The following is a 16841-nucleotide window of genomic DNA, read 5'->3' as shown; positions in this document are numbered from 1 at the left end:
TCATTTCTTGTCCTAGTGATAAACCAAAGAAAGTGGCACCGATACCCCATAAACGTAGACCCTCAGCAGGACAAAGCAGCAACTGAACAAGTAGCCAAATAATCTCCAGCAGCGGCGGCTAGAACAGAGTGAATAGCAATCACCAATATGGAAACCAAGAAGAAACCGCTAAATGCTGGTGAAATGGCTTCCATCTCGCGCTGTTACAGCGAGCAGGACTGCGTGGGGCGCTCTGAGCCATAACAGCCCGAGATGGAAGCCATTAAACCAGCATTTAGCGGTGAGTGCAGAGCACTTTTGTTTCTTCTTGGTTTACATCATTTCTTGTCCTGTTGATAAGTTCCAGTCCCGGCTGAAGCTCCAGATCAGCAGTCCTGTGTAAGTCCATTGTCAGACATGATGGCCGCTGGCTCTGCGCCATGGAAAGTCTGATCCATGTTCTTGAATTCTGCTGGGATCATGTAACGCTTTACTGTAGTGAAGCCGGAAACCCTGGAGAATGTGACAGCGTTGTCAGACACAAACTATTGCCGTATATACCCAGGACGCACACAGCAGATGGACCCTGTAAACTCTGTCACTGAAATTGTTCCCAAAATACTGTAACTTCCATAAAGCTTGTCCTGACAGATGCATGCTGGGAGTTGTAGTTTTGTATTGTAACATACAGAGCAAAAATCCTGCAGACTATTGCATAGTGCTAAATAATGCTATTACATGAGGCTCATAATAATACCGCCATATATAGTGCCAAAGTAACACCGCCATATACAGCCCACACAAAACTACTATATAGTGCCATATGTATAACACCTTCACCATAACTGGTCGAGACCAGTATATGGAGGGTTAAAGGGGTTATCCAGGAAAAAACTTTTTTTTATATATATCAACTGGCTCCAGAAAGTTAAACAGATTTGTAAATTACTTCTATTTAAAAATCGTCATCCTTTCAGTACGTATGAGCTTCTGAAGTTGAGTTGTCCTTTTCTGTCTAAGTGCTCTCTGATGACACCTGTCAAGGGAACCACCCAGTTTAGAAGCAAATCCCCATAGCAAACCTCTTCTACTCTGTGCAGTTCCCGAGACAAGCAGAGATGTCAGCAGAGAGCATTGTTGCCAAACAAAAAAGAACAACTCAACTTCAGCAGCTGATAATTATTGAAAGGATTAAGATTTTTTAATAGAAGTAATTTACAAATTCTGGAGCCAGTTGATATAAAACAAAATGTTTTTTCCTGGAATACCCCTTTAATTTAGTTAATTTGTTCCAATAGATTCCCTGTGGGGAAATCCAATAATACCCTCATTTCCCATATACTTTTATAAGATGCTGTATACTCACTGTGTAGATAATGAATAAAGCTTATGGGAATGTTATAAAACAAGTATATGGGAAATGAGGGTATTATTGGATTTCCCCACGGGGAATCTATTGGACCCAATATGTATAAGACACGAATCCTGCAGCTCCTGAGGTCCAGTGACACGTTCAGCTCTGCTGTGTCCGACACTTTGCATTATCTTTCTTCTTATAAAGTTGGGTGATCTATGGCCGCCAGGAGGGTCATCACCCGCTTTCTTATCTTTACCTTTCTCCTTTTTTCCTACTCGTCCTCCTCAGAGATGGAAACGTTTATTGATGGGTACGAGGAAGGTAAGTGCCCCCCTCCAGGGTCACCCTTGATTAACCCCCGAGAGGCTGCCCCGCTCCATTCATAACAGCATCCGTGGGGCTTGTTACATTGTTTGATGGTTGTTGAGTTTTTCCAGTTTGTTACATTGTTTCTTTTTTCTGTTTTTTGTGCATGTGACTTACAAAACCAATCAGCTTCATGAAGAAACAGAAAAATAACCCGTCCTTATCTAGTCCGGCTCACACAGCTGAGGGTTTGCTACAATGTATGATCTCTCCCCTGTTCTGTACACTGGTAATGGGCCCTGGTGCAGCCACAATAACCTCAGAAAATGTGAGCGATCTCTAAAGATCCATTACACACAGAATGTCCATCAAGGAGAATACACACACACACATATATATATACACATATATACAGTATACGTACATCACAGGGCAACAGGGTCCATTCCCTACTTTCCATTTTTATGTATTTTCATCCCATAAATCAGCTTTCATGACTGCATAGTTCCAAAATAATACCGCCAGATCCCGTCTTCACAATAGTATCTAAGTAATATGGTCATATACAACTCACACAATAATACTACGTGCAGTGAAAAATAATATTACAAAATCAGGTTCACATAATCCCACCATATAGTGCCAAAACGATTCCACCATATAAAGCCCACACAATGCTACTGCATAGTGCAAAAATAATATTTCCAGATTCACATAATCCCACCATATACAGCCCATACATTATCTATATAGTGCCAAAGTAATATGGCTATATACAGCCAACACAATACTACTGCATAGTACTAAAATAATATTACCACATCAAGTTCACATTATACCTCCATATAGTGCCAAAATAATTCCACCATATACTTTACAGTCCACACAATATAGCTATATAATGCCAAATAATGCTGCCATATACTGACTACCAAATACCTTCAGTGCCAAAATAATATTGTCATATACAGCCCACACATAGTAATTAATTTAGCACTACCACCTCAGGTTTACGTAATACCACCATGTAGTGCCAAAAGTATACTGTCATATAGAGCCCAAACAATACTACAACATAGTGCAAAAATAATATTGCCACATCAGATTCACATAATACCACCATATAGTGCCAAAGTATGTATCCTGCCATATACAGCTCACATAATACCACCATATAGTGCCAAAGTATCCTGCCATATACAGTCCACATAATACCACCCTATAGTGCCAAAGTATGTATCCTGCCATATACAGCTCACATAATACCACCATATAGTGCCAAAGTATCCTGCCATATACAGTCCACATAATACCACCATATAGTGCCAAAGTATCCTGCCATATACAGTCCACATAATACCACCATATAGTGCCAAAGTATCCTGCCATATACAGTCCACATAATACCACCATATAGTGCCAAAGTATGTATCCTGCCATATACAGCTCACATAATACCACCATATAGTGCCAAAGTATGTATCCTGTCATATACAGCCCACATAATACCACCATATAGTGCCAAAGTATCCTGCCATATACAGCCCACATACCACCATATAGTGCCTAAATATGTATCCTGCCATATACAGCTCACATAATACCACCATATAGTGCCAAAGTATGTATCCTGCCATATACAGCCCACATAATACCACCATATAGTGCCAAAGTATCCTGCCATATACAGCCCACATACCACCATATAGTGCCTAAATATGTATCCTGCCATATACAGCTCACATAATACCACCATATAGTGCCAAAGTATGTATCCTGCCATATACAGCCCACATAATACTACCATATAGTGCCAAAGTATGTATCCTGCCATATACAGCCCACATAATACAACCATATTAGTGCCAAAGTATGTATCCTGCCATATACAGCCCACATAATACCACCATATAGTGCCAAAGTATGTATCCTGCCATACACAGCCCACATAATACCACCATATAGTGCCAAAGTATGTATCCTGCCATACACAGCCCACATAATACCACCATATAGTGCCAAAGTATGTATCCTGCCATATGCAGCCCACATAATACCACCATATAGTGCCAAAGTATGTATCCTGCCATATGCAGCCCACATAATACCACCATATAGTGCCAAAGTATGTATCCTGCCATATACAGCTCACATAATACCACCATATAGTGCCAAAGTATGTATCCTGTCATATACAGCCCACATAATACCACCATATAGTGCCAAAGTATGTATCCTGCCATATACAGCCCACATAATACAACCATATTAGTGCCAAAGTATGTATCCTGCCATATACAGCCCACATACCACCATATAGTGCCAAAGTATGTATCCTGCCATATACAGCCCACATAATACCACCATATAGTGCCTAAATATGTATCCTGCCATATACAGCCCACATAATACCACCATATAGTGCCAAAGTATGTATCCTGCCATATACAGCCCACATAATACCACCATATAGTGCCTAAATATGTATCCTGCCATATACAGCCCACATAATACCACCATATAGTGCCAAAGTATGTATCCTGCCATATACAGCCCACATAATACCACCATATAGTGCCAAAGTATGTATCCTGCCATATACAGCTCACATAATACCACCATAGTGCCAAAGTATGTATCCTGCCAAATACAGCCCACATAATACCACCATATAGTGCCTAAATATGTATCCTGCCAAATACAGCCCACATAATACCACCATATAGTGCCTAAATATGTATCCTGCCATATACAGCTCACATAATACCACCATATAGTGCCAAAGTATGTATTCTGCCATATACAGCCCACATAATACCACCATATAGTGCCAAAGTATGTATCCTGCCATATACAGCCCACATAATACCACCATATAGTGCCAAAGTATGTATCCTGCCATATACAGCCCACATAATACCACCATATAGTGCCAAAGTATGTATCCTGCCATATACAGCTCACATAATACCACCATATAGTGCCAAAGTATGTATCCTGCCAAATACAGCCCACATAATACCACCATATAGTGCCAAAGTATATATCCTGCCATATACAGCCCACATAATACCACCATATAGTGCCAAAGTATGTATCCTGCCATATACAGCCCACATAATACCACCATATAGTGCCAAAGTATGTATCCTGCCATATACAGCCCACATAATACCGCCATATAGTGCCAAAGTATGTATCCTGCCATATACAGCCCACATAATACCACCATATAGTGCCAAAGTATGTATCCTGCCATATACAGCCCACATAATACCACCATATAGTGCCAAAGTATGTATCCTGCCATATACAGCCCACATAATACCACAATATAGCCCAGATATTACTCCAATATCCAGAGAAAACGAAATACTGAGCGGTTTTCATTTGCCTGTTCTTGGGGCCCCGTAGGAAATGGGGCTCCCCCAGCACCCTAAAACTATCCTTACATTGTAAGCCCTTCCTGTACTGATACATTGTAACAAACCTTCAACTCTAAGAAAGTGTCGAAACCCACAGGTAATAAAGGAAAATGGAACAAAAATTCACACCACACACCAGACCATCCTCCACATCAGGTCAGAAGTTTTTTAAAGTGACAGCGCCCATTTTGGAGCCTGCGGCCTCTTAGGCAACATCTCCAAAAATGATAAAAAGAGATCCCTTTCCCTTCAATGCAGCGTTCTCTTCGGCCATGTGAATGGCGCCTGTCTGCTGGTGGTCCGCAGCCCCCAGAATGACACATTGTCCACAGATAAGTGGATGTAACCAATCGAATAATTCAGGAATAAAAAGCCTCCTAATCAGATAATAGGAAAGTCTCCGCGCCCGTGTAGTGATGTCATCGCGTATCCGGGGTGAAGCGCAGTCCAAACCCTACACAACATGAACCTGAACCTTTCTCATGTGTAAATCTACACCAGAGGGGGCGACCTCACCCATTGTGTGCCCGGGGGCAGCGGGATACCGTATGAATGTGAAATCAGAACATTTAACCCCCAAACAAAGAGGAGCCCCCCCCCCCCCCCACACTATGGGGTCTGCACCTCCTCATTACAAATCCAGATCAGAAAACTATCCAGGGTTAGGCCCCTGATTATAGAACCGATGGGGGGTTGTGCTGCAGGCGGCTCCCAAATAGGCTGCCACCACCCAGCTTCACCAGACCCCTGAGAGGTGAATAAGTCTCCTACCATCTGTGGAGAGTGGGAGGGTCAGTCTGACTGTAGGTGAGGGTGCTGGACAGTGCACATAATGCAGGATGGGAACTCAGCTCTGCTACTTCTAAACCACCCGGTTATTCTCTTCTCTTGTTCAATTTATGTATCTGGTTCCTGGAATAGACATCAGTGTCACCCAGCTTTCCTAGTTTCCTGTATGCCAAATCTGCTCAGCTACATAGTGATTCACTCCAACATGATTATAACCAGATAAGAGCTGAGCTCCAGTGAGAGGCGACCATATTGAATCACCCAGCTTTCCCATACACAGACAACAGTGGTTATAGAGTTATAGTTACATAGGGATGTGTGATCTGCCTGTAGGGGGCGCCATCACATGAATATAGGCCACAGTGAGTGCTCAGGGATTAGAGGAGAATGAAGCATTCATGGAGTGATCTCTGCGCTCCCTTCACCGCCTTTGTCTGTGTGAGAAAATCCTCAGCGACAGACGTGGAAATCAATTAACCTTTTGTGAATTCCTTGGGAAATGTCATTGGAGCCGCCACTAGTGCGGGCCCTGCCACCCGGGCCCCTTATACTGCCAATTATTCATCTCACTGCAGTCTATCGGCGGCTCCAGAGCATAGTGGGCACCATGGACGGAGCGCAGGTTCTTCACAGATCACCTGATCATTACCAGCGATGATATCGCTCCATAATTCCTCATCTTTGTAAAGGGGAACACCCCCCAAACTGTGGGAAATGCCCCTAACTATCGGCCAACTTGTTCTACAGTATTTACTAAACTATTCTGCAACTGTGAATTCTTTATTCAGTCACAACTTTCTGTTATATTTCAGTCTTTTATCATTTTTAAGATTTCTGCATAAATAGTGATAAATAGTGATGAATAGTTATAAATGGTGATAAATAGTGATATATATAATGATAAATAGTGATATATATATAATGATAAATAGTGATATATATAATGATAAATAGTGATATATAATGATAAATAGTGATAAATAGTGATGAATAGTTATATATAATGATAAATAGGGAAAATTTGTAATTTTGCTTTCCATGAGTCAGAAGGCAGCACAGAAGGGTTAATAGCTCCTTTCAGTTTATCCCAGGACCGCCCACCTAGCAAACAATTAAGAGAATTAACAATCCTCCGGCTAGGCCTGGTTATAACCATCCATTAGAACCTCATCCACTTGTGTTATTGAATAGACTCAGTTCTGATGCATAAAGATGACCTATAGTAGGGAGGGTTTGTATGTGCTGCCTTCAGACTCATGGAAAGCAAAATTACGGTAAGTACAAATTTTCCCTTTCCATTTCGTCTTAAGGCAGCACAGAAGGGAGCTGTATAGCAACATAAGGGGGGGATACTTAATTGAACACGACATAGAGCACCGACATGCCAGAGGCTGGACCCCAGCTTTGGTTGTCTAGAGTGTAGATTGAGCTATGATGGAATCTGGTGGCTCAACTCCTGTGATCTCACTGGCGTTCAGAATCATAGACTTAAGCCATTCCACCAAGGTAGCTTTAGACACCTTTCTTCCCTTTACCACACCGGCAACTGTACGAACAGATTCTCTTCCACCCTGAATGTCTTGGTTCTATTGTGGTAGCAGATCAGTGCTGTAGACCCATCCAGATGGTGAAGAACTCTTCCTCCTCAACAGTGGATCCAGTAAGAACTTCAGCAAGCTAATTCCCTGATGATGTCATCTCAGATGACACCTTCAGCAGGACTCCCTCTGGTACAAATCTTATAAAGGGATCTCATGAGGAGAGCGCTTGTATTTTATCCCAACCTGTGTGAGAATGTTATCGCAATCAGGAAAGAACTTGTAGGACAATCACTTCAGGTCGACTTACTCGGGAGAGGCTTAGACACCACCGTCTGAGGAAGACCCATGACTGGTCCGAGGAAGACCCATGACTGGTCTGAGGAAGACCCATGACTGGTCTGAGGAAGACCCATGACTGGTCCGAGGAAGACCCATGACTGGTCCGAGGAAGACCCATGACTGGTCTGAGGAAGACCCATGACTGGTCTGAGGAAGACCCATGACTGGTCTGAGGAAGACCCATGACAGGTCTGAGGAAGACCCATGACTGGTCTGAGGAAGACCCATGACTGGTCTGAGGAAGACCCATGACTGGTCTGAGGAAGACCCATGACTGGTCTGAGGAAGACCCATGACTGGTCTGAGGAAGACCCATGACTGGTCTGAGGAAGACCCATGACTGGTCTGAGGAAGACCCATGACTGGTCTGAGGAAGACCCATGACTGGTCTGAGGAAGACCCATGACTGGTCTGAGGAAGACCCATGACTGGTCTGAGGAAGACCCATGACTGGTCTGAGGAAGACCCATGACTGGTCTGAGGAAGACCCATGACTGGTCTGAGGAAGACCCATGACTGGTCTGAGGAAGACCCATGACTGGTCTGAGGAAGACCCATGACTGGTCTGAGGAAGACCCATGACTGGTCTGAGGAAGACCCATGACTGGTCTGAGGAAGACCCATGACTGGTCTGAGGAAGACCCATGACTGGTCTGAGGAAGACCCATGACTGGTCTGAGGAAGACCCATGACTGGTCTGAGGAAGACCCATGACTGGTCTGAGGAAGACCCATGACTGGTCTGACCTGCCTTAGTGCTGTGAAGAATCAAGTGATGACTGGATGACCGCCAATCTGCTATCTGTGAAGGAATTTATTGAGACATGGAGCCTCAATGTATTCGCTCACAGGCTTTTTTCAAATCCATTTTGGAGGAAATGCAAAACAACTGCAAATGGAACCTCTTTTCGATCCTCCTCCAGAACGTGAACTTTCTCTAGAGTGTCGAGTAGAGCGGATTCTCTTTCGGCTGAAAAGACGAGTAGATATCACCTCCTCCAATGAGCCCATCATATGGAATCTATCCTTCTCAAACTCCACACAGTCAAAGGCTACAGCTCCGGCTGTGGATGAAGGACCCATTCTGTGTCAGCAGGTCCCTGTGGGGAGGAAATTTCCTTCAACTGTAACAGGAGGGAAAACAAACCCCGTCTTGGCCAGTATGGGGCTATTAGGATCACGTCTGGCTTGTCCATCAGGATCTTCTTTATGACTGGAGGCTGAAATAGATAGATGTAGAGGCCTCTCTATGATACTGTCAGTGCATCCAAGATGTCTGGTTGGTTTCTGCAATTCAGAGAAGCAAATTTAGCAACCTTCCAGTTTTCTATGGTAGCCCTCATGTCGTAATCAGGTAGACCTCTCCTGCTGACTATTTGGCAGAGGGACCTCTACTTGAACATAGAATAGTTCTGCTCGGATGATCCGCCTAGATATTCAGAGTGCCTGCTGGGACCGCTGGGATACTGGACACTGGGTTAAAGCGTAGCCAAAATACCCAAGTTCACTGGCCCCATCTTCCTCAGGTTGGCTGACCTCTGATATTCTTCATGTGTCCAGCTCCGCTGGACTCAAAGATCCAACATGTAAGCTCCTTAATCTGATTCAGAGGCATCTGTTGTGAGCAGGACCACATCCGTAGGTCAAAAGCTACAACCTATTGGGAGATTTTCTTTTGGAAAGCCACAATCTGAGACTCCTGCATGTGCGACTGACCGCCCAAGCGGGGAGGAAAAATATTGGAGATTCCTGTCCAGACAGACTGAACTTTCTCCTGGAAATCTCTGTTTGTAGAATGTGACTTCTTCAGTGAAAAAAACAGCCGGAGTCAGGTGCCCGGGTACAGCACCACATGGATCCCCTGAAGATGAAGAACAGCCACTACCACAATGGCTCTACCACCCTGGGAGTATATACTAATGGCAGGGTCCAGAATAGAGAAGCACTCCTTTTCCTGACTGGATGACCACTCTGATATTCCGCTGAGGATGGGTGTATGGGCACATGTAGATAGGTGTCCATAACACATGCCACCCTTCCTCAGGCTGACAGGAATCCAGAAAGTCTTGCACCAACCATGGTTGTCCTTCTGACATCAAACTGATTTGGTTTGGTAGTTTTCTCCCTGGTTCCTTTATCCTGAGCCCTTTTGCAGAACATTGTCTCTTGGAGAAGAAGTTTCACCCTTTAGAGCAGCAGGACTAAGATGGTTTCCATTTGGCAGCTTGTGGAAAGGCCAAGCTCTTCCTTTCCTTGGAGGAACTCTAGGATCCTCATATACTGCCGACCCATCAGACAACCGGGCTGATTCTCAGATGAGATTCTAAACACATCTAAGGGAAATCACATAGGACGTCTGATACAGACCTGAGTGATGACACTTGGGAGACAATTCTTCTCCAGGTACCTTGTCCTCAATGTCTCTGCTAAGCCGGACTACTCATGGTGGCAGAGCTGGATATCTGAGGACACCAGTGACTTTACATAGTTAAGTAACCACAGAGTCTGTCTTACCTGGATTCTCCCAATGTTTGGACTCTGACTTGAGCCCGGAGTCCATCTCATGTACCTGTCTGGCTTTGTCCACTCTTGTGTCTACTCAAGAGAAAAAATGTCAGCAAAGACTTGTACATGAAAAACATCAGTATATAGTGAGCAGGGCCTCACTACTGACAGGAATATATAGAAAACATCAGTATATAGTGAGCAGGACCTCACTACTGACAAGAATATATAGAAAACATCAGTATATAGTGAGCAGGGCCTCACTACTGACAGGAATATATAGAAAACATCAGTATACAGTGATCAGAGCCTCACTACTGACAGGAATATATAGAAAACATCAGTATATAGTGAGCAGGGCCTCACTACTGACAGGAATATATAGAAAACATCAGTATACAGTGAGCAGAGCCTCACTACTGACAGGAATATATAGAAAACATCAGTATATAGTGAGCAGAGCCTCACTACTGACAGGAATATATAGAAAACATCAGTATACAGTGAGCAGGGCCTCACTACTGACAGGAATATATAGAAAACATCAGTATACAGTGAGCAGAGCCTCACTACTGACAGGAATATATAGAAAACATCAGTATACAGTGAGCAGGGCCTCACTACTGACAGGAATATATAGAAAACATCAGTATATAGTGAGCAGAGCCTCACTACTGACAGGAATATATAGAAAACATCAGTATATAGTGAGCAGAGCCTCACTACTGACAGGAATATATAGAAAACATCAGTATACAGTGATCAGAGCCTCACTACTGACAGGAATATATAGAAAACATCAGTATACAGTGATCAGAGCCTCAATACTGACAGGAATATATAGAATACATCAGTATATAGTGAGCAGGGCCTCACTACTGACAGGAATATATAGAAAACATCAGTATATAGTGAGCAGGACCTCACTACTGACAGGAATATATAGAAAACATCAGTATACAGTGAGCAGGGCCTCACTACTGACAGGAATATATAGAAAACATCAGTATACAGTGAGCAGGACCTCACTACTGACAGGAATATATAGAAAACATCAGTATACAGTGAGCAGGACCTCACTACTGACAGGAATATATAGAAAACATCAGTATATAGCGAGCAGGACCTCACTACTGACAGGAATATATAGAATACATCAGTATACAGTGAGCAGGACCTCACTACTGACAGGAATATATAGAAAACATCAGTATACAGTGAGCAGGACCTCACTACTGACAGGAATATATAGAAAACATCAGTATATAGCGAGCAGGACCTCACTACTGACAGGAATATATAGAAAACATCAGTATACAGTGAGCAGAGCCTCACTACTGACAGGAATATATAGAAAACATCAGTATACAGTGAGCAGGGCCTCACTACTGACAGGAATATATAGAAAACATCAGTATATAGTGAGCAGAGCCTCACTACTGACAGGAATATATAGAAAACATCAGTATATAGTGAGCAGAGCCTCACTACTGACAGGAATATATAGAAAACATCAGTATACAGTGATCAGAGCCTCACTACTGACAGGACTATATAGAAAACATCAGTATACAGTGATCAGAGCCTCAATACTGACAGGAATATATAGAATACATCAGTATATAGTGAGCAGGGCCTCACTACTGACAGGAATATATAGAAAACATCAGTATACAGTGATCAGAGCCTCAATACTGACAGGAATATATAGAATACATCAGTATATAGTGAGCAGGGCCTCACTACTGACAGGAATATATAGAAAACATCAGTATACAGTGAGCAGGACCTCACTACTGACAGGAATATATAGAAAACATCAGTATACAGTGAGCAGGGCCTCACTACTGACAGGAATATATAGAAAACATCAGTATACAGTGAGCAGGACCTCACTACTGACAGGAATATATAGAAAACATCAGTATACAGTGAGCAGGACCTCACTACTGACAGGAATATATAGAAAACATCAGTATATAGCGAGCAGGACCTCACTACTGACAGGAATATATAGAATACATCAGTATATAGCGAGCAGAGCCTCACTACTGACAGGAATATATAGAAAACATCAGTATATAGCGAGCAGGGCCTCACTACTGACAGGAATATATAGAAAACATCAGTATACAGTGAGCAGGGCCTCACTACTGACAGGAATATATAGAATACATCAGTATACAGGGAGCAGGGCCTCACTACTGACAGGAATATATAGAATACATCAGTATATAGTGAGCAGGGCCTCACTACTGACAGGAATATATAGAAAACATCAGTATACAGTGAGCAGGACCTCACTACTGACAGGAATATATAGAAAACATCAGTATACAGTGAGCAGGGCCTCACTACTGACAGGAATATATAGAAAACATCAGTATATAGTGAGCAGGGCCTCACTACTGACAGGAATATATAGAAAACATCAGTATATAGTGAGCAGGGCCTCACTACTGACAGGAATACATAGAAAACATCAGTACATAGTGAGCAGAGCCTCACTACTGACAGGAATATATAGAAAACATCAGTATATAGTGAGCAGAGCCTCTCTACTGACAGGAGTATATAGAAAACATCAGTATATAGTGAGCAGAGCCTCACTACTGACAGGAATATATAGAAAACATCAGTATATAGTGAGCAGAGCCTCACTACTGACAGGAATATATAGAAAACATCAGTATATAGTGATCAGAGCCTCACTACTGACAGGAATATATAGAAAACATCAGTATATAGTGAGCAGGGCCTCACTACTGACAGGAATATATAGAAGACATCAGTATATAGTGAGCAGGGCCTCACTACTGACAGGAATATATAGAAAACATCAGTATATAGTGAGCAGGGCCTCACTACTGACAGGAATATATAGAAAACATCAGTATACAGGGAGCAGGACCTCACTACTGACAGGAATATATATAGAAAACATCAGTATATAGTGAGCAGGGCCTCACTACTGACAGGAATATATAGAAAACATCAGTATACAGTGAGCAGGGCCTCACTACTGACAGGAATATATAGAAGACATCAGTATATAGTGAGCAGGACCTCACTACTGACAGGAATACATAGAAGACATCAGTATACAGTGAGCAGAGCCTCAGTACTGACAGGAATATATAGAAAACATCAGTATATAGTGAGCAGAGCCTCACTACTGACAGGAATATATAGAAAACATCAGTATATAGTGAGCAGGGCCTCACTACTGACAGGAATATATAGAAAACATCAGTATATAGTGAGCAGGGCCTCACTACTGACAGGAATATATAGAAAACATCAGTATATAGTGAGCAGAGCCTCACTACTGACAGGAATATATAGAAAACATCAGTATACAGCGATCAGAGCCTCACTACTGACAGGAATATATAGAAAACATCAGTATATAGTGAGCAGGACCTCATTACTGACAGGAATATATAGAAAACATCAGTATATAGTGAGCAGGACCTCACTACTGACAGGAATATATAGAAAACATCAGTATATAGTGAGCAGGGCCTCACTACTGACAGGAATATATATAGAAAACATCAGTATACAGTGATCAGGGCCTCACTACTGACAGGAATATATAGAACACATCAGTATATAGTGAGCAGGGCCTCACTACTGACAGGAATATATATAGAAAACATCAGTATATAGAGAGCAGGGCCTCACTACTGACAGGAATATATAGAAAACATCAGTATACAGTGAGCAGGGCCTCACTACTGACAGGAATATATAGAAAACATCAGTATACAGTGAGCAGGACCTCACTACTGACAGGAATATATAGAAAACATCAGTATACAGTGATCAGAGCCTCACTACTGACAGGAATATATAGAAAACATCAGTATACAGTAAGCAGGGCCTCACTACTGACAGGAATATATAGAAAACATCAGTATATAGTGAGCAGAGCCTCACTACTGACAGGAATATATAGAAAACATCAGTATATAGTGAGCAGAGCCTCACTACTGACAGGAATATATAGAAAACATCAGTATACAGTGAGCAGGACCTCACTACTGACAGGAATATATAGAAAACATCAGTATATAGGGAGCAGGGCCTCACTACTGACAGGAATATATAGAAAACATCAATATACAGTGAGCAGAGCCTCACTACTGACAGGAATATATAGAAAACATCAGTATACAGTGAGCAGGGCCTCACTACTGACAGGAATATATAGAAAACATCAGTATACAGTGAGCAGAGCCTCACTACTGACAGGAATATATAGAAAACATCAGTATATAGTGAGCAGGGCCTCACTACTGACAGGAATATATAGAAAACATCAGTATACAGTGATCAGGGCCTCACTACTGACAGGAATATATAGAAAACATCAGTATACAGAGAGCAGGGCCTCACTACTGACAGGAATATATAGAAAACATCAGTATACAGTGAGCAGGACCTCACTACTGACAGGAATATATAGAAAACATCAGTATATAGTGAGCAGAGCCTCACTACTGACAGGAATATATAGAAAACATCAGTATATAGTGAGCAGAGCCTCACTACTGACAGGAATATATAGAAAACATCAGTATACAGTGAGCAGGGCCTCACTACTGACAGGAATATATAGAAAACATCAGTATACAGTGAGCAGGACCTCACTACTGACAGGAATATATAGAAAACATCAGTATATAGTGAGCAGAGCCTCACTACTGACAGGAATATATAGAAAACATCAGTATATAGTGAGCAGGGCCTCACTACTGACAGGAATATATATAGAAAACATCAGTATATAGTAAGCAGGGCCTCACTACTGACAGGAATATATAGAAGACATCAGTATATAGTGAGCAGGGCCTCACTACTGACAGGAATATATAGAAAACATCAGTATACAGGGAGCAGAGCCTCATTACTGACAGGAATATATAGAAGACATCAGTATATAGTGAGCAGAGCCTCACTACTGACAAGAATATATAGAATACATCAGTATATAGTGAGCAGGGCCTCACTACTGACAGGAATATATAGAAAACATCAGTATATAGTGAGCAGAGCCTCACTACTGACAGGAATATATAGAAAACATCAGTATATAGTGAGCAGAGCCTCACTACTGACAGGAATATATAGAAAACATCAGTATATAGTGAGCAGGGCCTCACTACTGACAGGAATATATAGAAATGTATAGAAAACATCAGTATATAGTGAGCAGGGCCTCACTACTGACAAGAATATATAGAATACATCAGTATATAGTGAGCAGGGCCTCATTACTGACAGGAATATATATAGAAAACATCAGTATATAGTGAGCAGAGCCTCACTACTGACAGGAATATATAGAAAACATCAGTATATAGTGAGCAGGACCTCACTACTGACAGGAATATATAGAAGACATCAGTATATAGTGAGCAGAGCCTCACTACTGACAGGAATATATAGAAAACATCAGTATATAGTGAGCAGGGCCTCACTACTGACAGGAATATATAGAAAACATCAGTATATAGTGAGCAGGGCCTCACTACTGACAGGAATATATAGAAAACATCAGTATATAGTGAGCAGGACCTCACTACTGACAGGAATATATAGAAAACATCAGTATATAGTGAGCAGAGCCTCACTACTGACAGGAATATATAGAAAACATCAGTATATAGTGAGCAGGGCCTCACTACTGACAGGAATATATAGAAAACATCAGTATACAGTGAGCAGAGCCTCACTACTGACAGGAATATATAGAAAACATCAGTATATAGTGAGCAGGGCCTCACTACTGACAGGAATATATATAAAACATCAGTATATAGTGAGCAGGGCCTAACTACTGACAGGAATATATAGAAAACATCAATATACAGTGAGCAGGGCCTCACTACTGACAGGAATATATAGAAAACATCCGTATATAGTGAGCAGAGCCTCACTACTGACAGGAATATATAGAAAACATCAGTATATAGTGAGCAGGGCCTCACTACTGACAGGAATATATAGAAAACATCAGTATATAGTGAGCAGGGCCTCACTACTGACAGGAATATATAGAAAACATCAGTATACAGTGATCAGAGCCTCACTACTGACAGGAATATATAGAAAACATCAGTATATAGTGAGCAGAGCCTCACTACTGACAGGAATATATAGAAAACATCAGTATACAGTGAGCAGAGCCTCACTACTGACAGGAATATATAGAAAACATCAGTATATAGTGAGCAGGACCTCACTACTGACAGGAATATATAGAAAACATCAGTATACAGTGAGCAGAGCCTCACTACTGACAGGAATATATAGAATACATCAGTATACAGTGAGCAGGGCCTCACTACTGACAGGAATATATAGAAAACATCAGTATATAGTGAGCAGGACCTCACTACTGACAGGAATATATAGAAAACATCAGTATATAGTGAGCAGGGCCTCACTACTGACAGGATTATATATCAGTATACAGTGAGCAGGGCCTCACTACTGACAGGAATATATAGAAAACATCAGTATACAGTGAGCAGGGCCTCACTACTGACAGGAATATATAGAAAACATCAGTATATAGTGAGCAGGACCTCAC

General features: G+C 41.9%; 1 protein-coding gene across 3 annotated transcripts in view; it reads left to right on the top strand.

Moving 5' to 3' along the window:
- TNS1 (tensin 1) overlaps nt 1-16841 on the top strand; it is a gene marked incomplete at its 5' end in the record, with an annotated part of 189221 nt that overhangs the window by 126461 nt on the left and 45919 nt on the right. For 2 of the 3 annotated variants that reach the window (XM_056552937.1, XM_056552936.1), the window contains 1 exon segment: nt 1625-1657. In XM_056552937.1, coding sequence (XP_056408912.1) covers nt 1625-1657 — 33 coding nt within the window. 3 annotated transcript variants of the gene reach the window in all.

This window comes from Hyla sarda, unplaced genomic scaffold (genome assembly GCF_029499605.1).
Source record: "Hyla sarda isolate aHylSar1 unplaced genomic scaffold, aHylSar1.hap1 scaffold_213, whole genome shotgun sequence".
In the NCBI taxonomy this organism is placed as follows: domain Eukaryota; kingdom Metazoa; phylum Chordata; class Amphibia; order Anura; family Hylidae; genus Hyla; species Hyla sarda.
The sequence above is the reverse complement of the archived record's forward strand: the minus strand, read 5'-3'. Positions and strand labels throughout refer to the sequence as shown.